The sequence below is a fragment of the Cervus elaphus genome, chromosome 7, assembly GCF_910594005.1.
Source record: "Cervus elaphus chromosome 7, mCerEla1.1, whole genome shotgun sequence".
NCBI classification, from domain to species: Eukaryota; Metazoa; Chordata; class Mammalia; order Artiodactyla; family Cervidae; genus Cervus; species Cervus elaphus.
In genome coordinates this window covers 24,540,648-24,562,339 of record NC_057821.1, presented here as the reverse complement: position 1 = coordinate 24,562,339, position 21,692 = coordinate 24,540,648, and the positions used below count along the sequence as shown (strand labels likewise).

The window sequence follows — 21,692 nt, the reverse complement described above, 5'->3', positions numbered from 1 at the left end:
CTTTATTTAACCTAATCTCACTTTTGTCTTTTTGAGTCATCCATATTTGCTACAACTGTTAAAGCAGATTGTGACCTGAGCAGTACTTGTCCATTAACAACACTTGATCTCAGTTACTTTTCAAACTTTTTTTACAACATACCTAGGTAAGCTTATAATTTTCCTCCTCTAAACAATTCTTTACTTTGGAAAGCAAGCCCTATGTATGGGTAGTGATTCCCATTAAGTTGGTTCAGTTTAACATACTAATTTCAAGAGGCCTGGCACATGGAGTCAATAACTACAGAAAGAAGATGGAAGGTTTAAAAAGTAGATCCCAGAAGATGAAAAATTGCTTTAACATTTAAGAATCTGTGTGGCATAATAACTACCTAAGGAGAAGATAAGATTTTTTCTACAAAGTATGATATTGTGATACTTTAGGCACTATAGCAGAACTAGTTTTTTCTTTTCCAGTCTCATGTTGGCTTATTTTAACAGATGAAAGTAGCATTTGTTATAAGGTGTATGTAATGTATATTAGCTTCGTGGTCTAAAGTGTTTATCAAGCAGATTCTTTTAGTGGACCAAATCTTTGTCACTCAAGTGTTCCAAAGTGTATTCCTTGATGTTTAAGTGAAAAATAATCTAATTTTTAAGAAGGTAAATTTGAAGTTCTGAGAGAATGTTTAAGAATGGTGGATTTTAGCAAAACAAGGAACCCAGGCCCCCTTGTTCTCAAAATGGAGCTATGTTTAATAAACCACACTGTTATATACTTGAAACCCTGAAGTATTGATTTCTTCAGTAAAAGTCAGTCAGTCAGTCAATCAGTCAGTTCAGTTGCTAGTCGTATCCGACTCTTTGCGACCCCATGAATCACAGCACGCCAGGCCTCCTTGTCCATCACCAACTCCCAGAGTTTACTCAAACTCATGTCCATTGAGTTGGTGATGCCATCCAGCCATCTCATCCTCTGTCGTCCCCTTCTCCTCCTGCCCCCAATCCCTCCCAGCATCAGGGTCTTTTCCAATGAGTCAACTCTTCACATCAGGTGGCCAAAGTATTGGAGTTTCAACTTCAGCATCAGTCCTTCCAATGAACACCCAGGACTGATCTCCTTCAGGATGGACTGGTTGGATCTCTTTGCAGCCCAAGGGACTCTCAAGAGTCTTCTCCAACACCACAGTTCAAAAGCATCAGTTCTTTGGCGCTCAGCCTTCCTCACAGTCCAACTCTCACATCCATACATGACCACTGGAGAAACCATAGCCTTGACTAGACGTCAGTAAAAGTGGAAACACTCTTATAAAATGACTCTTGATTGTGCTTAGAAATTGACAAACCAATGTTTTCTGCACACTTCATCAGATAAATCCACGGTGTCAAATCCTGACCAATGGCTGACATGTCAGAAAGAAAATGTAATCCAGGTGACATGTGACATAAAAAAGTCACATTGCCTCACACCAGCCCTTACTTAAGTCTAGCTAATTAGTGGCACTTTTTGATTAATTCAAGTGGATGGCCCTCAAGGCCATATTTGTAGAACTCAGACTGAGAGTTCCGTTACCCTCTGTGTTCTGATTTAAAATGTTTTGGGTATTAATTCACATAGTTTGAAAATATGAAAATAATTTCAGGGTTATTTTGGGTATTACTGAGTTGAGCCTTGACTGATTTATTTATTCATAAGCTTACCCACTACTTGTTTTACAGATAACACAAATAACATCAGGTTATAGCAAGATCTTTGGACTAAGATGTTAGTTGGGTTTGTTGTTGTTTAGTTGCTAAGTTGTGTCTGACTCTTTGTGACCCTATGGACTGTAGCCCACCAGGCTCTTCTGTCCATGGGATTTCCCAGGCAAGAATACTGGAGTGGATTGCCATTTCCTCCTTCAGGGGATCTTCCCAACCCAGGGATTGAACCCACATCTGCATTGGCAGGTGGATTCTTTACCACTGAGCCACCTGGGAAGGCCCAGTTGAGTTACATAAGTGTAAAATGAGACTAAGATTCTTGCCTTCATGGAGCTTACTTTCCATAGATGAGATACTAAATGATCCCTGTAAAGGATATGTGAATTATCTACTAAGTTAGGAAGTGAGAAATGCCATGGACAAAATGTTAAAATGCAGAACATCATAAGAGGCAACGAGAGCATGTGTGAGGATAGCATGATCAATGTGGGCTTCAAGGTGGGAAATGTGAGCAAAGTGAAAAAAGGTATAGAAATGGGCCACATGACTAATCTGGGAGAGGAGTGGAGAGATTGCCTTGTCGGAGGGCCTGAAGAGGGTGGATGGTCTGAACAGAGAGACAGAGAGGAAGATGATCAGAAGATGAGGTCAGACATAAGGCACCTTGCTTTTTCATTTTTGCAAAGAAGTCCAGCTTTTGGTGGGGTTTTAAAGATTACAAAGTCTAATTCTCTTCCCATATAAAGTAGAGGGACAATCATACATCTTGACAAGAGGAGCATGAATCAGTTGTTCAAAGGGTTTTTCACCCTAAGACTCTACTGCCTTTCTGAATTCAAGAAAGTAGGATTTAAGTGGTATCAGCCAAAGTGACCATCCATCTGGAACAACACAATCCTAGAGTCAATCTCTGATGGTTCTTGTCATCCAGTGGTTTTCAACTTTAGAGTAAATGATGAAAGACATTCTGCCAGCCAGTGATCAGCGCCGGAAGAGTATTACAGAAATATTTCTAGAAGCTTAAAAAGACGTGGATTGGTGTAATGGAATTTGAATAGAATTCTGGATAGTGGGTAGAATATGGATGAAATTCTAGCTCTGTGAATGTGGAAGCTCAGGTAAATGCAATGATATAAGGTGTTTGCATGGCAGGTGTGGTGGTGTTTGTACTGAGGATAAATTTTGTTGAGGATATACTGTAGATACACCCCTCACCCCAGGAGACTACTGATCTATCACAACACCTTTTCTAATGACACCTTTTATCATCTCATTGTCTTTGCCAGGATAATACTTTGGCAGCCACTGCTACAGGTGGATGCCAGCCTTTGGAGGGAAATCTTTTTGCCAGTTTCAGTTAGCTAGAACAAAGAAATTGGTTTGGAAATTAATGAGGTGAAGTTTGCACAGAGTACAATGGAGCAACTGGCAAAGAATCTTGCTTTATAAGGTTAACCATGTACCTACAGGTTGCAGAGTAGAAGCTCTGGATGGTGAGATAAATGTGAAAAGTTTTAGAATCATTGGAGACAAGAGTAAACATTTTCACATTTCAAAGGAGTAGTAGGAATTCTTTTTCTTTACCCCATTTCCTAATATGAAAACAAGCATGCTCTCAATGAAATGAACAGTGGGAAAATTTAAAGCAAATAAAAGGAAATACTTCTACACTTAGTGCATAATAAGTCCATAGACTTTTGGGTTGAGGAAGGTCAGGGAGTCAAATGCTGAAGAGGAAAAGTAAAGAGAAGAAAATCTGGTTAATTTTATGACCAATAATAACATTGAAATTATGCCTTAAGATAAGAATAACGAGGTTGAAGCTTTGGGGCATAAAATGATCGTCTCAGAGGACAGGAAGGAATTCTCCCACTCTTACCCCTAACAATTTGAATAGCACCAAAGGGTTGACCAGATGCATTATGGGGTGTAATATTTTCCCAGGAGGCAGCTCTTATTAACCTGGAAAACCATTCCTGAAAGACCAGTGGCTAGTTTTATCTGGAAAATCCTGTATTTCAGGGGAAATCAGCCTTGAATCCAAACAAAAAGAATTTTGTAGTTGGTGTAATGATAAACTCCCCAGTGACGGATATGGTCTAATTTTGCTTTCGACCCAGTGTGTGAATGTGTCTAATCATAATATTCATATAACTAACTGAGTGTATCATAATGAGTGGAAATTGGCCTTTGACACAGAGCAGATCCAATGGAAAGCACATGAGCTATCCTTTAGGAATTAAAAATATGCTCTTGCCCTTTTGCCAAATTTTTTTCCAAGTTCACACTAGCTGCTTATAGCTTCTGACTTTCTTTCTTGGCTGTAGGATGCTGCTGGAACTCTTGTATTCCAGATGGTAGTGAAGCCTCTGAATCCTTAGCTGTCTTTAAGGGCCCCTGTGCTAATTTTGAGCCAGTTACCAAGTGGAGATCACCTAGGAGGGCAGAAGTCATCTGTAGCCAATTCTCTGTGAACTTGTAAGAACAGGCGAGCTGTGCTATTATTATTAAATTATTAATATAAATAAATATTATTTATTATTATTAAACTTATTAAATGGAGCCTCTTTAAATGATAGATATAGTCTCAGTCAGAGACTCAAGACCTTTGGCCTTTCCTTTTACTATTGCTTCTAAACCAACTGGGACCTTGACCCTGTTTGTTCTTTGCCTCTGTATCCTGATTCACTTTTAAAATTGACTTCATTTACTTAGGTAAAACATGAACATTGTGTAGGGCAGAGTGATTAACTCCAGTTAACAGAAAACCCCCCAATCTCAATGTTTTAACCAACAGAAAAACTTTTTGTCCAGTCAAATATCAGCCTGAGAAGAGTGGGTGGCTCCTGGTAGTGACTCAGGGATCTGGGCTGCTTCTGAAGTCTGACTTTGCCATTTCATAGTCCTTCAGGTCCAATTTCCTTATTTGGAAAATGGAAGCAATAAAAGCATACCTCTGCATTTGTCGTGATGATTAAATAAAATATGACACGTTGAATGACTCTCACGGGCTTCCCAGGTGGTGCTAGTGATAGAGAACCTGCCTACCAATGCAGGAGACATAAGAGGTGCAGGTTTGATCCCTGGGTCAGAAAGATGCCCTGGAGGAGGGCATGGCAGCCCACTCCAGTATTCTTGCCTGGAGAATCCCAGGGACAGAGGAGCCTGGAGGGCTAGAATTCATAGGGTCACAAAAAGTCTGACACGACTGAAGCGACTTAGCACGCACGAATGACTCTCAGGACCTGGCACATAGTACATGCTCGGAAGTTTTGCTGATTCTTCCTTTCTGTGGGTGTCAGGCATGAGTGTGTATGGGAAGGGAGGGAGTCACACCAAGAGGAAGTGGGGCTGACACCTGTATTCACGCTGCTCACAAGCTCTAAAAGAGCTCACTTCATCTAAAAGAGGAGGCACTTGAAACTTAACTACTTCAGTTCTGTGAAGGCATCACTGTGTCTCTCCCTTTTTTGTTAGCTGTCATGCTCCTAAAGTCTAAATCCTATCAGGATAATAACAAAAGCTAGGGTTAAATCAATGCTTAAATATCAGAACTATACAACAAAAGAACTAGAAAATGAGACTCGTTTCCTGTTTTCCCTTCCTGTTACCTACATGCCCCCAGAATTTACAAAAATCCAAGATGAGAAGATAATGCCCAGGATGGCTATCAAGTTCCTGATTCTACAGTTTTTTAGACTTTGTCCAAATCCTTACATGCAAACCGTAGTAGCAACTGCTTATAATTTTGGAATCTTATATATGATGGTATATGATGGTGTGTAAGTAAAATTTTGCTTCATCTGTTACCCTTTTCATGTTAAGCTTATATACGGAGTCTGTTGGCATTTATAGATCTTTGTATGTAACTTATTTATTTATTTTATTTTTAGTGCATGAGCTTCGCACTGCAGTGCCTTCTCTTTCCTCAGAGCACCGGATGTGGACACATGGGCTTCAGTAGTTCTGGCTCCTGTGTTCTAGAGCACAGCCTCAGTATTTGTGGCACATAGGCTTTGTTGCTCCAAGGCATGTGGGATCTTCCCATACCAGGGATTAAACCTGTGTCCCCTGCATTGTCAGATGGGTTCACATCCTTTGTACCATTAGGAAAGTCCTATAGATCTTTTTTGAAGTACTTGTTTTTATAGCTTTAGCCACTGTTTTGTCTCTCATTTTGTATAAAGTGTTTGCTATAAATAAGCCATTCTGTCTGATTTTTTTCCAAGATAGGGCACACAAGTGGAAGGGTAGAATTTAAAGGGAAGATATTAAAATTTCAGTTTTTTTTTAAATTGAAGTAAAGTTGATTCACAGTATTGTGTTAAAGGTATTCTGTTTCAGATGTAGAGTAAGGTGATTTGATTATACAACTATGTATGTGTATATCTATATTCTTTTTTCTGATTCTTTTCTATTATTGGTTATTGCAAGATATCAAATATATTTACCAGCTGAGCCACAAGGGAAGCCCATAGTTTCCTATGCTATACAGTAAATCTGTATTGTTGTCTATTTCATATATAGTAGTGTGTATCTACTATTATATATGAATAGTAAAAAAAATTTCTTTTACTATTTTTTTCTGTCTGAATTTTGCTGCCAATTGTGCATCCCAATAATCTAGATATGTTTTGTTAGTCAAAATTGAATTCCACAATGTTCTTAAAACCCCTTCACCTTGCTGAACTGTGTTGTACCAGTTTTCAAAAGGAAAAGATGACTTGGAGGTATCTTATTTTTAAAAATCCTAACAAATTATTTGTTCAAGTGACTGAAAAGTGTCTAGTTAACCCGATCATGTTTCCCATCCGCTCTCCCTCCTGTCTCCTATTTACTGCCCTCGGTGAGCAGATTGCTTGAGTAGCTGCCTCCTTCCTCCAACAACTTTCCCTGCCATGTTTTCTAGACGTCAGTGCACTTACTGATTATGCCATCTCCCTGGAGAGCAATATCCAATATTCTTTTGCATGCATGATAGGGAAACTGAGGTTCCTGGTGGTCTGCACTGTCTATTGTCAAAGGTCACAGGGAATAGGAAGAAAATGTCAATGTCATTGGCATTTCATCCCGGTAGCTCTATCCATCCAGTCATAGCACTGGCAAGATTCCCCTTGGCTCTCCTTTCAACATCTGACACAAGGAACATGATACTCTCAAGTTGAATCCATCACTTTCTGCTTCCAAAGAGTGGCAGCAGCAGGCTGTCCACTCCACTTGTCCTTCTGTGAAGCTGAAAAAGACCATGTTGTTTTCTGTCCCACAATTGGACCTTTTTTTTTCTTCCAAAGTAGAAGAATTAGGCATAGCAAAATGTGCACGTTGGGCCAGCTATATACCTTTTTCATCCATATTAAAACTGCCAAAGCCCAGATGTAAGAACTCATTTTGAAAGACTTGAGCATTTCAGTTGTGGACTTATGGAAATCTTTTCCCCAATGACATTAATAACCTTCTGTGTGCAGTATATTGAGGAAATTTTAAGGTAAAGAAAGCAAATTTGCAGAGATTCATGGGCCTACTTTTTCAAGGAGCATTAGCAGAGAAGATTGATTCTGATGTGTTATTAATAGAAGCAAAAATTATGATCAATTATGTAGAGAATATTTATATTTAGAGGGAAAAGTTCTAGTCCAAATGTTAACTGAGAATTCAATCATTTCATGTCCTCATCCTGTCTCCTGAGGACCAAACAAACAAACAAAAAAGCTTTTCTTCATGTTCTTTGTTCCATTCCCTAAAGCTGGATATATGCTCAGAGAAAAGGATATATATGAGAATAGCAAAGATGCTGTATCCATCAGAGTAGGGTGGATACACCCTGCAAATCTTAATACCTCAAAAAACACAAAGGTTTATTTCTTGCTGACACTTCTTGTATATCTCTGGTTGGCAGAGACCCAGTCTGAGAAATCAGCTTTCTTGTACTTTGCTGGTCAGTGTCTCAGAGACAAACTCTTAGAGCAGGGGTTGGCAAACATATTCTGTAAAGGGCCTGATAGTAAGTATTTTCAACTTTGCAGGTCATAGAGTTTCTTGTTGCAATGACCCAAGTCTGTTATTACAGTGCGGAATCAGAGTTTACAACAGTTTACAATGCATAAACAAATGAGTATGGGCTGTGTTCCAATAAAACTTTATTTACAACAATAGCCAGTGGGCTAGATTTGGCCGATGGCCTGTAGTTTGCCAACTCTTTCAATTAAGTTGTATAGCCCCAAAGGGACACTTGGTACCTCTGTTAAATGATTGTTTTTGTTGAGTCACTAAGTCGTGTCTGACTCTTTTGAGACCCTGTGGACTGTAGCCCACCAGGCTTCTCTGTCCATGGGATTTCCCAGGGGAGATTATAAGTGGGTCCCATTCCCTTCTCTAGGGGATTTTCCCAACCCAGATATCTAACTCGGATCTCCTGCATTGCAGGCAATTTCTTTATTGCTGAGCCATGGGAGAGGCCCTTGCCCAATGACTAATGACTAACTAATGATTCTACTTAACCAAGAGAGGATAGGGAAGTACAAATCTGTTGCTTCCTGAGATAAGCCTAGACTTTACATATGTTCGCACACATGCATGGAAAATGATGAAGAATTAGTTGAGTGGTTATTTTCGTAGTTCCACAGACTTGCTTGATTAAACCTACAGGTCTTTTATTTTTTACTTTTTTAAATGAAAGTCTTTTTAAAAAATATTTATTTATTTGACTATTCTGGGTCTTGGTTGCAGCATATGGGATCTAGTTCCCTGATCAGGGATCAAACCTGAGACCCCTCCATTGGGAGCACAGAGTCCTAGCCACTGGACCACCAGGAAGTCCCACCTACAGTTCTTTGAAAGTTTCTCTGTCCCCTCAGTTTTGTCCTTAAATCAGAAAATCAGACTTTACAAGGTGCCATGTTCATCTTCTCTTTAAGAGGCAGTGGAAGTGGCCAGTCCGTCAAAGAGGATGCTGCTCAGCTCTGTTTATGCAGCCTTGGGGCCATGCACATTCACCTGTGGGGATCCTAAAGTGAATCAGGTTATGTACCCTAAAACATCTTGGGAAGGAGTTGGGAGGAGCAAGAGAGGCATTTTATCAGATGACATTTCTCAGTGGTGAAGTTGCCTGGGGGACAAGTCATTTTCTTGCAGACCAGTTTTTGAGAAGTTTCCAGCTGTCTCAGTGTAGTCTGGTCATAGGGAACAGTGACAGAAAGGTTTTTGGTTCATTCTACTGTAGATGGAGCCTCACTTAAACCCGTTGGACCACAAGATGATGTCACTTTATGTATTTGTTTCCAGCATACCCACTTGCCTCCCTAAAGCACAAGACAACCCCACTTTGAGCCTCCTGTTTCACCATTCTTTTATAAAGTTGAATGATTCCATGCCTTCAGTCGACTCACCTCTTTCAAGTTTTATTGGTACTTACTGCTCTAAGAGCAAAACGTAGAGTCCATTTATTTTTACACAATTCAACTCATTAATATATCTGACTTTTCTCCATAGGAAGTGTTTGACTAGATATAGAGAAATGTATACTCAAGCAGATCTGTGAGTTAAAACAGAGATACTAGGAATCTATTATAAAGGTACCTGACTCTCTGCACATGACAATATCTGCTCATGTTGATTATAATCCATAACTTCTATAATTTTAGGGCATTTTTGCATATTATCAGACAGCAGAACACTTTGTAATCCATGTTAATAATTACATTTCAAAAGGATAAAAAAATACAGATAGCAAAGCAGGTGCTTGAACCGGGATCCATGAGTTGGTCAGAGTCCTAAAATTTCATCCTCCTATTCAGTGATGTTTATGTTGAATATGAGAAGATCCCAAAGGCAAAGATTACTTGACCATGACAAAGAGGACCACTTAAAAAGACTAGCCTACATCTAAAAGAAGTACATCCAAGGTCCAGATGATATTTTTATGTAAAGTGGTGTTGTACTATACCTTGAAATTAATTATAATTGACTTCAAGGTGTGCTGTGTTTCAAAATTTCATTTCTCAGATTAAATGCCAATGTAAAGTTGTCGTGGAGAAAAGCTTTAGTGCTTCTAAAGAGACTATTTTCTAAGTTTCTTTGTTTGGAATAATAATAATGATAATACCACTTATTATGTCCCAGGCATTGTTCTGAGCCTTTTAAAATACATTTGATTGTCACATCTGCCTTATGAGCTTGAAACCATTCCATGTTTCTTCCCACTTTGCAAAGGAGGAAACATAGGCAAAATTAAGTTGTTACTTGCCTAATATCACACAAGAAATAAGTAGCAGAGTCAGAATGTGGACCACTGCAGTTTGCACCAGAATCCATATAAATAACCAGCATTTGTAAGAATAACCACTCTGCTCTAACATCTTTCACATCTGGAGCATGGGGATTAGCACTGGAATGCCAGTGGAGAAGCAGCAAAATTAAAGGGCTTATAAACAACTAACCCATGTTATAGAGCAAAATCTGTGCTCTTTTTGAATTTATCTAAATTGACCACAGATTCACTGATGAGAGACCACTTCACTTTATTGGGACTGTGGAGATACAGGGAACATGTTAACCCCATTTATTTCAGTAACGGTCTCTTTGTAGATATTTTTCTTTCTAGAATGAAGGGAATGTGAAAGAAAAGGAAGCACTCTTTGCTGTCAGTCAATGGGTGCTCAGTGAACTGGGTCATCATTGTTTGTCTCTTCCCTCCGACCTTAACTGTCCTTGGTTTGTCTCCCACAAGCTTCCTTGAAAACCCTTTGCCATACTTGAGTTCCCACACATGACAGTCTGGCCTTGCAAAGAAGATTAATACAAAATATCTGCCAAAGGTTTGGTATTCCCAGCCCAGATCTTTATCTCAGAATAAGAGGTGGGGGGCAATTTATCTCTCATGAGTCATGGGCATTGAGATGCTGGGAACATTTCACTGGCAGGAGGAATTGGCAAAAATAGTCCCAGTGGATTTCAGGTTTATTTGACTAATTCTTTCACCACTTGTCAAATGAAACTAGTTTTGTTTAGGTAACAAAACAAGCTGTTTCCTCTGCCATTTCTCCACTGAGCAGTATAGGCACTTGTGGCGAACACACATTACTGCTAACTGTTATGATGTTTGCTGTCAAATTCATTTATTTATACAACTGCTGGAAAAAGCCTGCGGCCCATAAGCAGCCATGAAAGATTTCAGAGTCGTGGTGTGGGGTCATGAGAGGGAAAAAAGTCTCCACTGGTTATGAGAAAGGAACTGACACAGGAAACGGTCACATATGGTGCAGATTTATTGTGTCCGGGGTTTCCCATTCAAATCTCATTACACCCACAGCTCAGGGCTGGGCATGGCACGGCTACATCCATTTCAGTTTTGGCCTTCGACAGAATTACTGCTTCAGCTTCACACCAAGGACTTGGAGAGGTGATAAGTTTATCATTCTGGGGAGAGAGTGTACCCGAATTGTATTTGTAAAGAGGGCTTTTGACTGTCCCTACCTTTTTAACACACGGACATCACTTTGTTCAAAGCTGGCAGGCAAGATTTGCTAGCAGAAAAGAAATAGGAGGTGGTGATAATAGGTGGGATAGAGGTAGGGAGTATTATAAAGGGGATGAAGGGAAAGGTAAAGATAAGATGAAATGGAAACCAGTTGGAATTTTGCAGGTTTTATTTTTTGATTAGTGGGAAAAAATAAGTGTCTTGCTTAGAGACACACGTACGTGTGTGCATGTGTCCACACACATATATATGTGTGTATATGTGTATTTCTTTCTGGTCCATATTTTCTAAAAATGAACAGTCTTGTGTCCACATTTTAGCATTTTCTTCACCTTTAACTCGTTTCTTTTATTGTGAATGCTTGCAACACTTAAACAGTGCTGTTTTAGACTCCTATCAAGCAAATGCTATTAGTTGGAGATGAGGATAGTGTCAAAAAAGACAAAAGGAGAGTGCAAAGTATTTTTAAGTAATACTCCTTTTTAAATTATGATGAATGAATTATTAGCATGTGTTTATACCTGACTCTCAGCTGGCAAAGAATCCACCTGCAAGGCAGGATACCCTGGTTCAATTCCTGGGTCAGGAAGATCCCCTGGAGAAGGGTTACCACTCCAGTATTCTTGGGCTTTCCTGGTGACTCAGATGGTAAAGAATCCGCCTGCAGTGTGGGAGCCCTGGATTTGATCCCTGGGGTGGGATCCCCTGGAGGAGGGCATGGCAACCCACTTCTTGCCTGGAGAATCCCCAAGGACAGAGGAGCCTATTGGGCTACAGGCCATGGGATCGCAAAGAGTCAGACATGACTGAGTGACTAAGATGTATGTTTGCATTCCTGACTCTGCACATACATCATTACATCTGACCCTGTCCATCAGCCTGTGGATTGGAAACCATTCTCAACCACATTTACAGAGGACTGAACTGAATCAGAGAGAGGATACTTATGTAATTTGCCTGTTGTTTTGCAGCTAGAAGGTGGCAGAACCAGGACACAATGCAGATTTCTCTAACTGGAAAACCTGATCTCTCGCCCCCAAGACTGAACTTCCTGAATTTGCATTTACCTTGGCTGTTTTCAGTGCAGTATTTAGTGAATAAAAATCATAATTGAGATGATACCTATTGATATTTGCAAGTCAAATCATAATACAGCATAATAATAATAATGCAAAAATATTTTCTATGTCCCTTATTTCAAGGAAAATATAGAAAAAGACATTTCCACATTGTGAAATCATATAAAATAGCCCTCTAGAATGAGTTTGAATGGACTTTCATCACCAAAAATAAGAGGTTTCTTTTCTATTTAAAAAAGGAAAAATGGTTGATTCAGAAGAAAGGGCTATTTGATACTACCTAATCCTCTCCCTCATCTTCATCACCACTTCATCACTTACTTTTATCTCCTGATCAAAGTAACACTTTTCTACAAAGAGAACAAATATTTTAAAATATTCACCAAGAAAACTCAGTAAAGACAGAAGGACCTTTCACAGAAGGCCTTCCGAGCATCTTTGCTTCATTCATATAACAGTTGGTCTTGTGTGGTTTTCCATTTTTCTCACATTAGTTAGGAAATGTATTCCCATGGAAAACAGACCCAAGTTCAAGAACTTTGGTGAGACTGTTCACATAATGGGTACAGATCACAGAATCTATAGCTCCTGAAGTCTGTTAGCCCGTTAGCCGCATGGATGTGTATTCCTCAGTGAGAGCCTGCCACAGATACTGCCTGTGCGGTATCTTCAGTCCTCCAGAGCTGTCTTCACACTTGGACATCTCTAGTCTACGCTCTCTTGACTCCTGAGCATGCAGAGTTACTTTGCCATGCCAACCACCGGCTATTAGATTGCCTTCCTCACTGAAAATGGTGCCAGAGGAGACCCAGCTCCCAAATGCTACCACCTAGCAATTTATGAAAAGCAACCTGCAAATGCCTTCATTTTGAAGCTCCAGGACCTAAATTTGGAATACACTGAATGTTCCAGTTCATTGAAATTTAAGTTTCCCAAATTACATTTTCTTATAGTAATCTTAACTATGTGGGTATGTGTGCAAGTATATACCATATTGTGATCACACAATAGACTGTAAGACTGATAATTCTAGATTCCAAATTAGCTAGGTTGTGTTTTGGTCATCTGTATTGAATCCAGTATTCACAAGAGCATCACTTTTAATTTCTCTTCACTTTATTAGTGTAACATATGCCCATTATTTTTGAGGTTTTAAAAAATAATTTATTAATTTTGAATTCCCCATTTCAAAAACATAGACAGCTTTTCTCTATTATTTCTAAAATGATCAATATGTATATCTTCTTTAATATTTCTTTGCAAGATTTCAGTTACTCCCTTTGTGCATTTAGGAACACGGCTTTGATATTTTGGAATTTTACTCCTCATAGCTTGAGGGTTTATAAATGGGGATAAATTCAACCTGTCTTCACTTTTTTTGATCTGTGGCCATTTATATTTGTTAAATTAGAAATAATGAGGTGTAAATGGTGTTTGACAGAAAAGAATTGTAAATTATTTCTTTTCATTTCTTGAAAATAAGGGAATGATTATATATTTTGTTTTTGTCAAAATCTGCTATACTTTAGTGTACCATGAATTGTGAAATCTATCACAAAATGGCTAAAAAATTATCGAGGGAAATGATGGTGTTAACCTCGAGGAAAAAAAATCATTAATGTTGATGTATTTCATTCAATTTCAAACATATAAATTTCTCTCTTTTGTTGAAAAGGGGAAGATGGAAAGATTCTATGTGCCTTTGAGTCAAAACATTTATTTTAAACATACTTTTTTCTTTCCTTCTGATCCATTTTTCTAAATAAAGGATAGAAGTTGTTTCTTTTTTTTTTCCTTTTAATTTTTTTTTTTTCCTAGCAAAGAGGACCCCTTTGGCATATTTTCTTTTCAAACGTGAAATGAGGTGGAAAATCCTCATTTCACGACAGGAAGGACAAATATTGACACAAAGTTAATATTTGTTAGAACCCTGGAAGCAACCTGAGTGTGTGTGTGCACATGCGCTTGTGCGTGCACGCACACACACACACACACACTCTCACATACATACTTACCCACTTTCTCTGCCTCTTCCTCTGCTAGGCATACCTAATACCCCTCGTTTCTAGGTTTCCCAGTCTATGGTTTCCAATCTAGGGAAAGGTGGACAGAGTATGTTGTATGTCTAGAGTGTTTTAGGATGTTAGACTACACACAAAACAAGTGCTTGTGTGCACACCTGCACACACATGTACAACCTGCTTCATCTAATATTTTCCACTTAGAGGGGAGCTTCTGGACTTGATCACTGGTCTTGTCCATCTTGAATGCAATAGCAGATGCTGAGCGGATACTCACTGGTCACTCAGCATTTATTAAGTCCTGTCCATTCTTGCCTTCTGGAGACGAATGCCCTGGGGTGACTGTTTGGCTGCCCCTGACAGACTGGGTCACTTTATCTATTCACATTGATTATGAAAGTCAGCTGTGGACAGACCTTGTTTTTGTTTTTTTTTTTTTCACCCTTCTTCTCTTAGCCTTTCTTACAAGCACCCCTGCCTGGATTTTCATGAGGAAATAATCAGATTAGGCCTTTCACGGTGAGTTCATATGGAGTTCTCTTTCTCTAGTGCGCTACTAACCGAATAAACGTGTTTAGTGGTAAATTGTAAATGACATTATGATTACCAAAGCCAGCATGGGTTTCATTTAAAAGTGATCAGAATTGCAGACCACAAAAATTGTGACTGGCAGATAAGGCCATTTGGAGAAGTGGGAAAAGAACAGACAAAAACAAGTGAGAAAGAGAATCATCACTCAAAATGAAATCCTTCCCCAATGGAAAGAGGCAGGAGAGAGAAACCCAGGGAAAGAAAAGATGGAATGCTATTTAGAAAGGGAGCTGGACTGTCCCTGTGGGTGCTGCAGGCTGTCTGGGAGAGGGGATGTGACTGCATCTGGCTGTATGTGTGCTCTTCTCTGAAGGGGTTCATGTCAATTCTCTCCCACAATGAAGTTAGTGGGAATGTGCTCTACAGCATGGGGGGCTCAGCTTGGTGCTCTGTGATAACTTAGAGGGGTGGGACAGGAGAGATGGGAGGGAGGTGCAGGAGGGAGGGGCTGTATGTATACTTATCGCCAATTCACTCCTCATTATGTAGCAGAAACAAATACACCTCTGTAAAGAAATTACATCATACTCCATTTTAATAAAAAGACTTATATCCACTTAGCAGCTTTGGAACCCTGGAGCTTTCCTGTGCTTGAATTTTACCTCACCTCCAAAATAAAATACTGGAATTGATTAATTCTGAAGATGAGATAGGAAAATGGATGGTGAGCTACCGATAAACCACCATCTTTTAGTCATTGGTAAGTTTTGGAGAGATAAAAATGAAATTTCTCATTTATGAACACCAAGATTCCAAGTTTGGCTATAAAACTAAAAATTACTTGCCAAAAATCTTTAGGCTGTTGCCTTTGTTGAATTTGTGGCTCTATATTTATACTTGAGGGATGCTAAAATTTTTTAAAGGTCAAGTGGTAATATGAAAAAAGCAAATGGAGTCTCAGCAAATGCATGATTTGACAAATAACCAAAAACCTCTCTGTCAATAGACTGTGTAAAGAGAACCAAAAACCAAAAATCTTTCTGTCAATAGACTGTGTAAAGAGAACTCCTGGCCACACAATATGCCTCCTAAAGGGTTAATCACCCCAGCTGACACCACATCTAAATACAATCCCCAAATGAATGGTTTGGATTCCATTCTATCTTGCCAAAAGCACAGGTAGAAGTTTAAAGATATTCTTCTTCTTGTGACTGTTACTAAGTAATTGTGTGAATCATAATTTCTGTGGTCAGTTTTACTGTCTATAAACTATGAATAATTAAACTTGCCATTAAGTTTTAGGTAAAAGTGGTTAGGAAAAGAAGAAGGGAAGAAAATAAGGGATGGAGGGAGGAAAGAAAGAAGGAAAAATCACCAGCCTTATAGCTTAGAGGTATCTTTGTAGTGCCAATTCTACCATTTGGCATTTTAATCCCTGTTTGATTCTGTCCCCATTCCAGGTACCACTCCTATGAGTCTATGGACTTCCTGTCAGGTATTTCTTTATCTGAAACTCTCCCAAGGAAACATTATAAATTATTTGCAACAACCATGGAAAAACCACCATCTAAAACCTGTTGAATCAATTAATCAGAGTCTCCCACTGACGAAACTGTATGCAAACCTTCAGGACCCCTCTGATAGTTTCCATGCCACTGTATATATTCCATGCCAGAGTATAAAGATACGATGTGTTTTCCTTAAGATTCCTGCTTACCCCAGTCATTATTCCTGGTCTACCACTACGTACTACCTTCTGGAGACGTCTCCACAACATGTCTTCCCTGATTCATTAATAGGCTTATCCAAGCCTTTACGCCCTTGCTCCACTTGTTTAATGAATTAATGAACAAGCTGAGAAAAAAATGCTTTGTCATAACAGAAATTATTTTGTGGACAAATCATTTACCTGATTCCAGAACAGAAGATTCTTATAATCGACTATAATTCCACTCTTATGGTTTCATGTGAAATAATTGGATCTCTCATGATATTGAGCTATCAAATATTGACATTAATTCAAGGGACAATTCTCTCAATACACTTTTGTGGTATACTCTGTTATTGTGATGAGTTGGTTTAAATTGTATTCAAGTTACAGAATAATAACCTTATAACTAGACACCTGGAAAGAATAGATAAATTATTTGAAGAATAAGAGTTTTGAAAAGGACATTATGTATCAGTCAACTGATACACATTAATGAGTTTCTACTGTGTTTGATGTAGGATGTTAAGTAAGCCCTATGATAATTAAAATATGAGATAACAGTCTTAGGCTTTGAGAAATGACCCCTTAAGAACATTGGTTCCTAGTGTTTATGTAATTTATCAAAGTACATATAATTAGTAGCACAGAATGATTGAAAATCATATCAACTAAGAGACTAAGTATTTTGTTTAGGGACGATTCCAAGAATTTAGAAATATACAGAGGTCACTTTAAAATACCTTGTAACTGCTGGATGAGAAGCAGAAAGAAAAAAGTCAGAGATCTATGAAGCTCGATAGAATGTGAACAATTCATCAATGGCATCAGCATGGCTGAAAAAAGTGTTTAAAAAGAAGGAAAGTAAGCAGTAGGTTTAGAAAAGAGGAACTAGAATGATTCAAGGATCTTCCGTGAGGGAAGACTACCTAACTATCTCGTTTGAAAAGGGGATAACAGTAGTAGAGATTGGTGTATCATAGTCTCAAAGAAGAACTTCCATGACTATTAAGGTCATGCAGTTAGTTAATTTTCTTAATACTTTTTCCATGTTATTTTTTTCATTTGTTTTTCATTTATTTTTATTAGTTGGAGGCTAATCGCTTTACAATATTGTAGTAGTTTTTGCCATACATTGACATGAATCAGCCATGGATCTACATGTGTTCCCCATCCCGATCCCCCTTCCTGCCTCCCTCCCCATCCCATCCCTTTGGGTCTTCCCAGTGCACCAGCCCTGAGCACATGTGTCATGCATCCAACCTGGGCTGGTGATCTGTTTCATCCTTGATAGTATACTTGTTTCAATGCTGTTCTCTCAGAACATCCCACCCTCGCCTTCTCCCACAGAGTCCAAAAGTCTGTTCTGTACATCTGTGTCTCTTTTTCTGTTTTACATATAGGGTTATCGTTACCATTTTTTTAAATTCCATATATATGTGTTAGTATACTGTATTGGTCTTTATCTTTCTGGCTTACTTCACTCTGCAAAAAATGTGGAACGCTTCACGAATTTGCGTGTCATCCTTGTGCAGGGGCCATGCTAATCATCTCTGTATCGTTCCAATTTTAGTATTTGTGCTACTGAAGTGAGCACTCCATGTTTTTGAAGATGAGTCAAACACACTCTATGTAATGGTGACCATTAAAAAATTTTTACAATTAAATCTACATAAATTAATAATTTGGCATTTAATTTAGCAAATTCAATTTGTTTAAGAGGTGGAACAATTAGAATTTTCGGTTTTGTGTCAGTTTTCAAGGATTTGGCTTATTTCATCTAAGTTTTTTGTTTGTTTGTTGTTGGTTTCATTGAATTTTTCTCTTATATTTATTTTTTCTTAAAAATATATATTTTTTATTGAAGTATAGTTGACTTACAATGTTTCATGTGCACAGTAAGGTAATTCAGTTATACATATACACATATATTTTTTGAAATTATTTTCCATTATATGTTATTCCAGTAAATCTTTGCTATACAGGTTCCCTGTACATCCTGCATTAGTAATAATTTGTTTTTTTTTTTTTTCTTTCTAATCTTTAGGCTGTTTAGATGAACATGCACTAGGGCAAGTTAAAACATGTAGGAAACAATACAAGACAATTTTGTGACTATTAAGTTGAAGTCAGAGGAACTCTTTGTTAGAAGATAAAATATACTTTTGAATTCAGAACAAAACAAATTCTAGGTTCATAGAAATATTAGGAGTGGCCGGAATAGTGAATAACGCTGTTTCTTCAAATGCTTTCATTACGTGCAGTCATACTCGAGTTGTGTTCTGCTAAGTCGCTCAGTTGTGTCTGACTCTCTGTGACCCCATGGACTATAGCCCACCAGGCTCCTCTGTCCATGGAATTCTCCAGGCAAGAATACTGGAATGGATTGCCATACCCTCCTCCAGGGTATGGCAGGGGATCTTCCCAGCCCAGGGATTGAAGCCAGATATCCCGCATTGCAGTGGATTCTTTACCCTCTGAGCCACCAGGGAGTTGAGCTCTATTTAATGTTGACACTCCCAAATTACTACTTTCTTCTTTTTCTCCTTTTGTATTTCTTTTTTCTTCATGTTTAGAGAAAAAAAGAGTTTGATAAAATTATATAGTCTTACATCCAAACTCTTTCACAATCTGGTCACAATATACCTTTGCAGTTTTAATATACTTCCATAAAATTTCTGTCCCAGCCACCTCAATCTATCTACCTCTTTCCCATTGACTCAAATATTATCACCTCCTTCTCATCTATTGTTTTTCCATTATTGGAGGCCTTAGTGATTATTCCTTTTTCTTAATTACTTTGCTTTACTTTTACCATTTAGCTATTACATACATTATTAACTGTAAATAACATTTTATGTAACATATGCATTTGAATTATATTGCATGCCGCTTGCTCAGTCATGTCCAACTCTTTGTGGCCCCATGCACTATATAGCCCGCCAGACTCCTCTGTCCATGGGATTTTCCAGGCAAGAATACTGAAGTGGGTTGCCATTTCCTCCTCCAGGGGATCTTCCAGACCCAGGTTTTGAACCTGCATCTCCTGTGTCTCCTGCATTGCAGGAGGACTCTTTACCCACTAAGCAATAGGACCTGTTATTTAATATATGTATCTTTCCATGTTTTTCCTAAGACTTTGTTGCATTCTCAGTATCTAGTACACTTGAATATTCAGTAAATGTTTCCTGAGGTTACAGGTCATGGTGAGCGTGATGGATTGGAAATCATCTTTGAGAGACTATAGTTCTTAAGTCACTTTTTTCCCCTTTACTTTATAGGCACATTTAGAGAAGAGCAGAAATGCACCTACCGACCCCTGATAAATGGCTACATCTGCAAACAGACTGACCAAGTGATCTTGATTCTTGATGGTGCTGATACCACTTGGGCAATGCAGAAGTTATATCCAGTTGTATCTGTGACTAGCGGTTTTGTTGACACCTTTAGTAGCATAAATGCCAGTGCTCCCTGCTCCATTTCAAGGTCTGTATCTGCTTTCTATTCCATTGTGCCCACCAGGAAAATCACCAAGATCTGCTTTGTGGATCAGACTCCTCATGTTTTGCATTTTTTTCTATTGGGGAACAATACCTCTAAGCTCCTCTTGGCTGTATTCTACCATGAACTCCAGCGCCCATATGTTTTCTTAAGAGACAGATTCATTCCACCTACTCAAGTTCATTCAACTTCCTCACTGTTGAATCAGTCTATTGGCTCCAACTATTTCAGCATCACAGATAACCTCTTGTATGTTGTCCTACAAGGAGAGGAGCCCATTGAAATACAGTCAAGTGTTTCCATTCATTTGGCCCTCAATGTGATGTTTTCAGTTCTAGAAAAAGGCTGGGAAATCATGATCCTTGAAAGACTAACTGTCTTCTTGCAGATTAGCCAAGATCAAATCAGATTTATTCATCAGATGCCTGGAAACGAAGCAACCTTAAAGGCCATAGCTGATAGTAGAGCAAAGAGAAAGCGCACTTGCCCAACTGTGACTTGTACCAGTCATGACCGAGTGGGTCAACGTAGACCTCTCATGGTAGAAATGAACTCATATAGAGACCTACCCCCAACCACTATGGAAACTATCTCAAAAGTGATGGTCATTGAAATTGGTGATCTGCCAACAGTAAGGAACACTGGACTGATTCCATCTTTATCAAGTAACAAATTACAGAATTTGGCTCACCAGGTTATCATTGCTCAACAGACTGGATTACTAGAAAATGTCCTCAATATGACTATTGGGGCCTTACTGGTGACTCAGTCAAAGGGAGTCATTGGCCATGGGTAAGTACCAATTATAACTACATCTAAATGTGAGCTGATTTCTTTGATACATATTGCAAATGTCAGTCTATTTACACGGAATTACATAAACTGTCTGCTTTTTAAGATAAGAATAAAAATGCCAAGAGCTGTTTATAGACTTAAATTCTCAATTTTAAAATTTGTGATTAAATCTCGAGTTTTTGTGGTTATTCTATTTCCTAGGTAAGTGTGGATGTTATATTAATATTTTTGTACTTTAAATTTTAAGCATAGACAGATTTTTCTAAGGCAACTTGTTTTCAACTTGTTTATTCATTCATTTATCATGTGATGCATTTTAGCAGTGGCAAGATTCTGGGGTTGCTAAAGTGAAACAGATATGATCTTTGCCTTATGGGACAAAAACACTGTCACAATTCCATACAGCCATGAGTTAAAACCCGTGAGTACCCATGGGGTGGATAAATATCCTGCCTGTAGGGACTGAGGAATGGACTTACATTTAGGAACATTTTGGAAAGATGACTCGGAGTTTACTAAGTTAAAACAGTGATTCTGTTTGGGTTTTATTCAACCTAGGATTATAAAGGGCTTCCCTGGTGGCTCAGCTGGTAAACAATCTGCCTGTAATGCGGGTGACCTGATTCAATCCCTGGGTTGGCAAGATCCCCTGGAGAAGAGAAAGGCTACCCACTCCAGTATTCTGGCCTGGAGAAGTCCATTGACTGTATAGTCCGTGGGGTCGCAAAGAATTGGACACGACTGAGCGACTTTCACTTATTTGGGCTTTCCTTGTGGTTCAGCCGGTAAAGAATCTGCCTGCAGTGTGGGAGGGAGACCTGGTTCCGATTCTTGGGTTAGGAAGATCTGCTGGAGAAGGGAAAGGCTACCCACTCCAGTATTTTGGCCTAGAGAATTCC

General features: G+C 38.8%; 1 protein-coding gene and 1 non-coding gene across 8 annotated transcripts in view; one reads left to right on the top strand and one right to left on the bottom strand.

Annotated features, from left to right (window-relative positions):
* Positions 1–21,692, top strand: part of PKHD1 (PKHD1 ciliary IPT domain containing fibrocystin/polyductin) — a 431,302-nt gene that overhangs the window by 368,346 nt on the left and 41,264 nt on the right. For all 7 annotated transcript variants that reach the window (XM_043907708.1, XM_043907713.1, XM_043907712.1 and 4 more), the window contains one exon: positions 19,779–20,790. In XM_043907708.1, the coding sequence (XP_043763643.1) occupies positions 19,779–20,790 (1,012 nt within the window). The remainder of the gene's footprint in view (positions 1–19,778; positions 20,791–21,692) is intronic.
* LOC122697944 lies at positions 17,988–18,094 on the bottom strand. Its single transcript, XR_006342265.1, has one exon. It is a non-coding gene; the product is annotated as a U6 spliceosomal RNA (small nuclear RNA).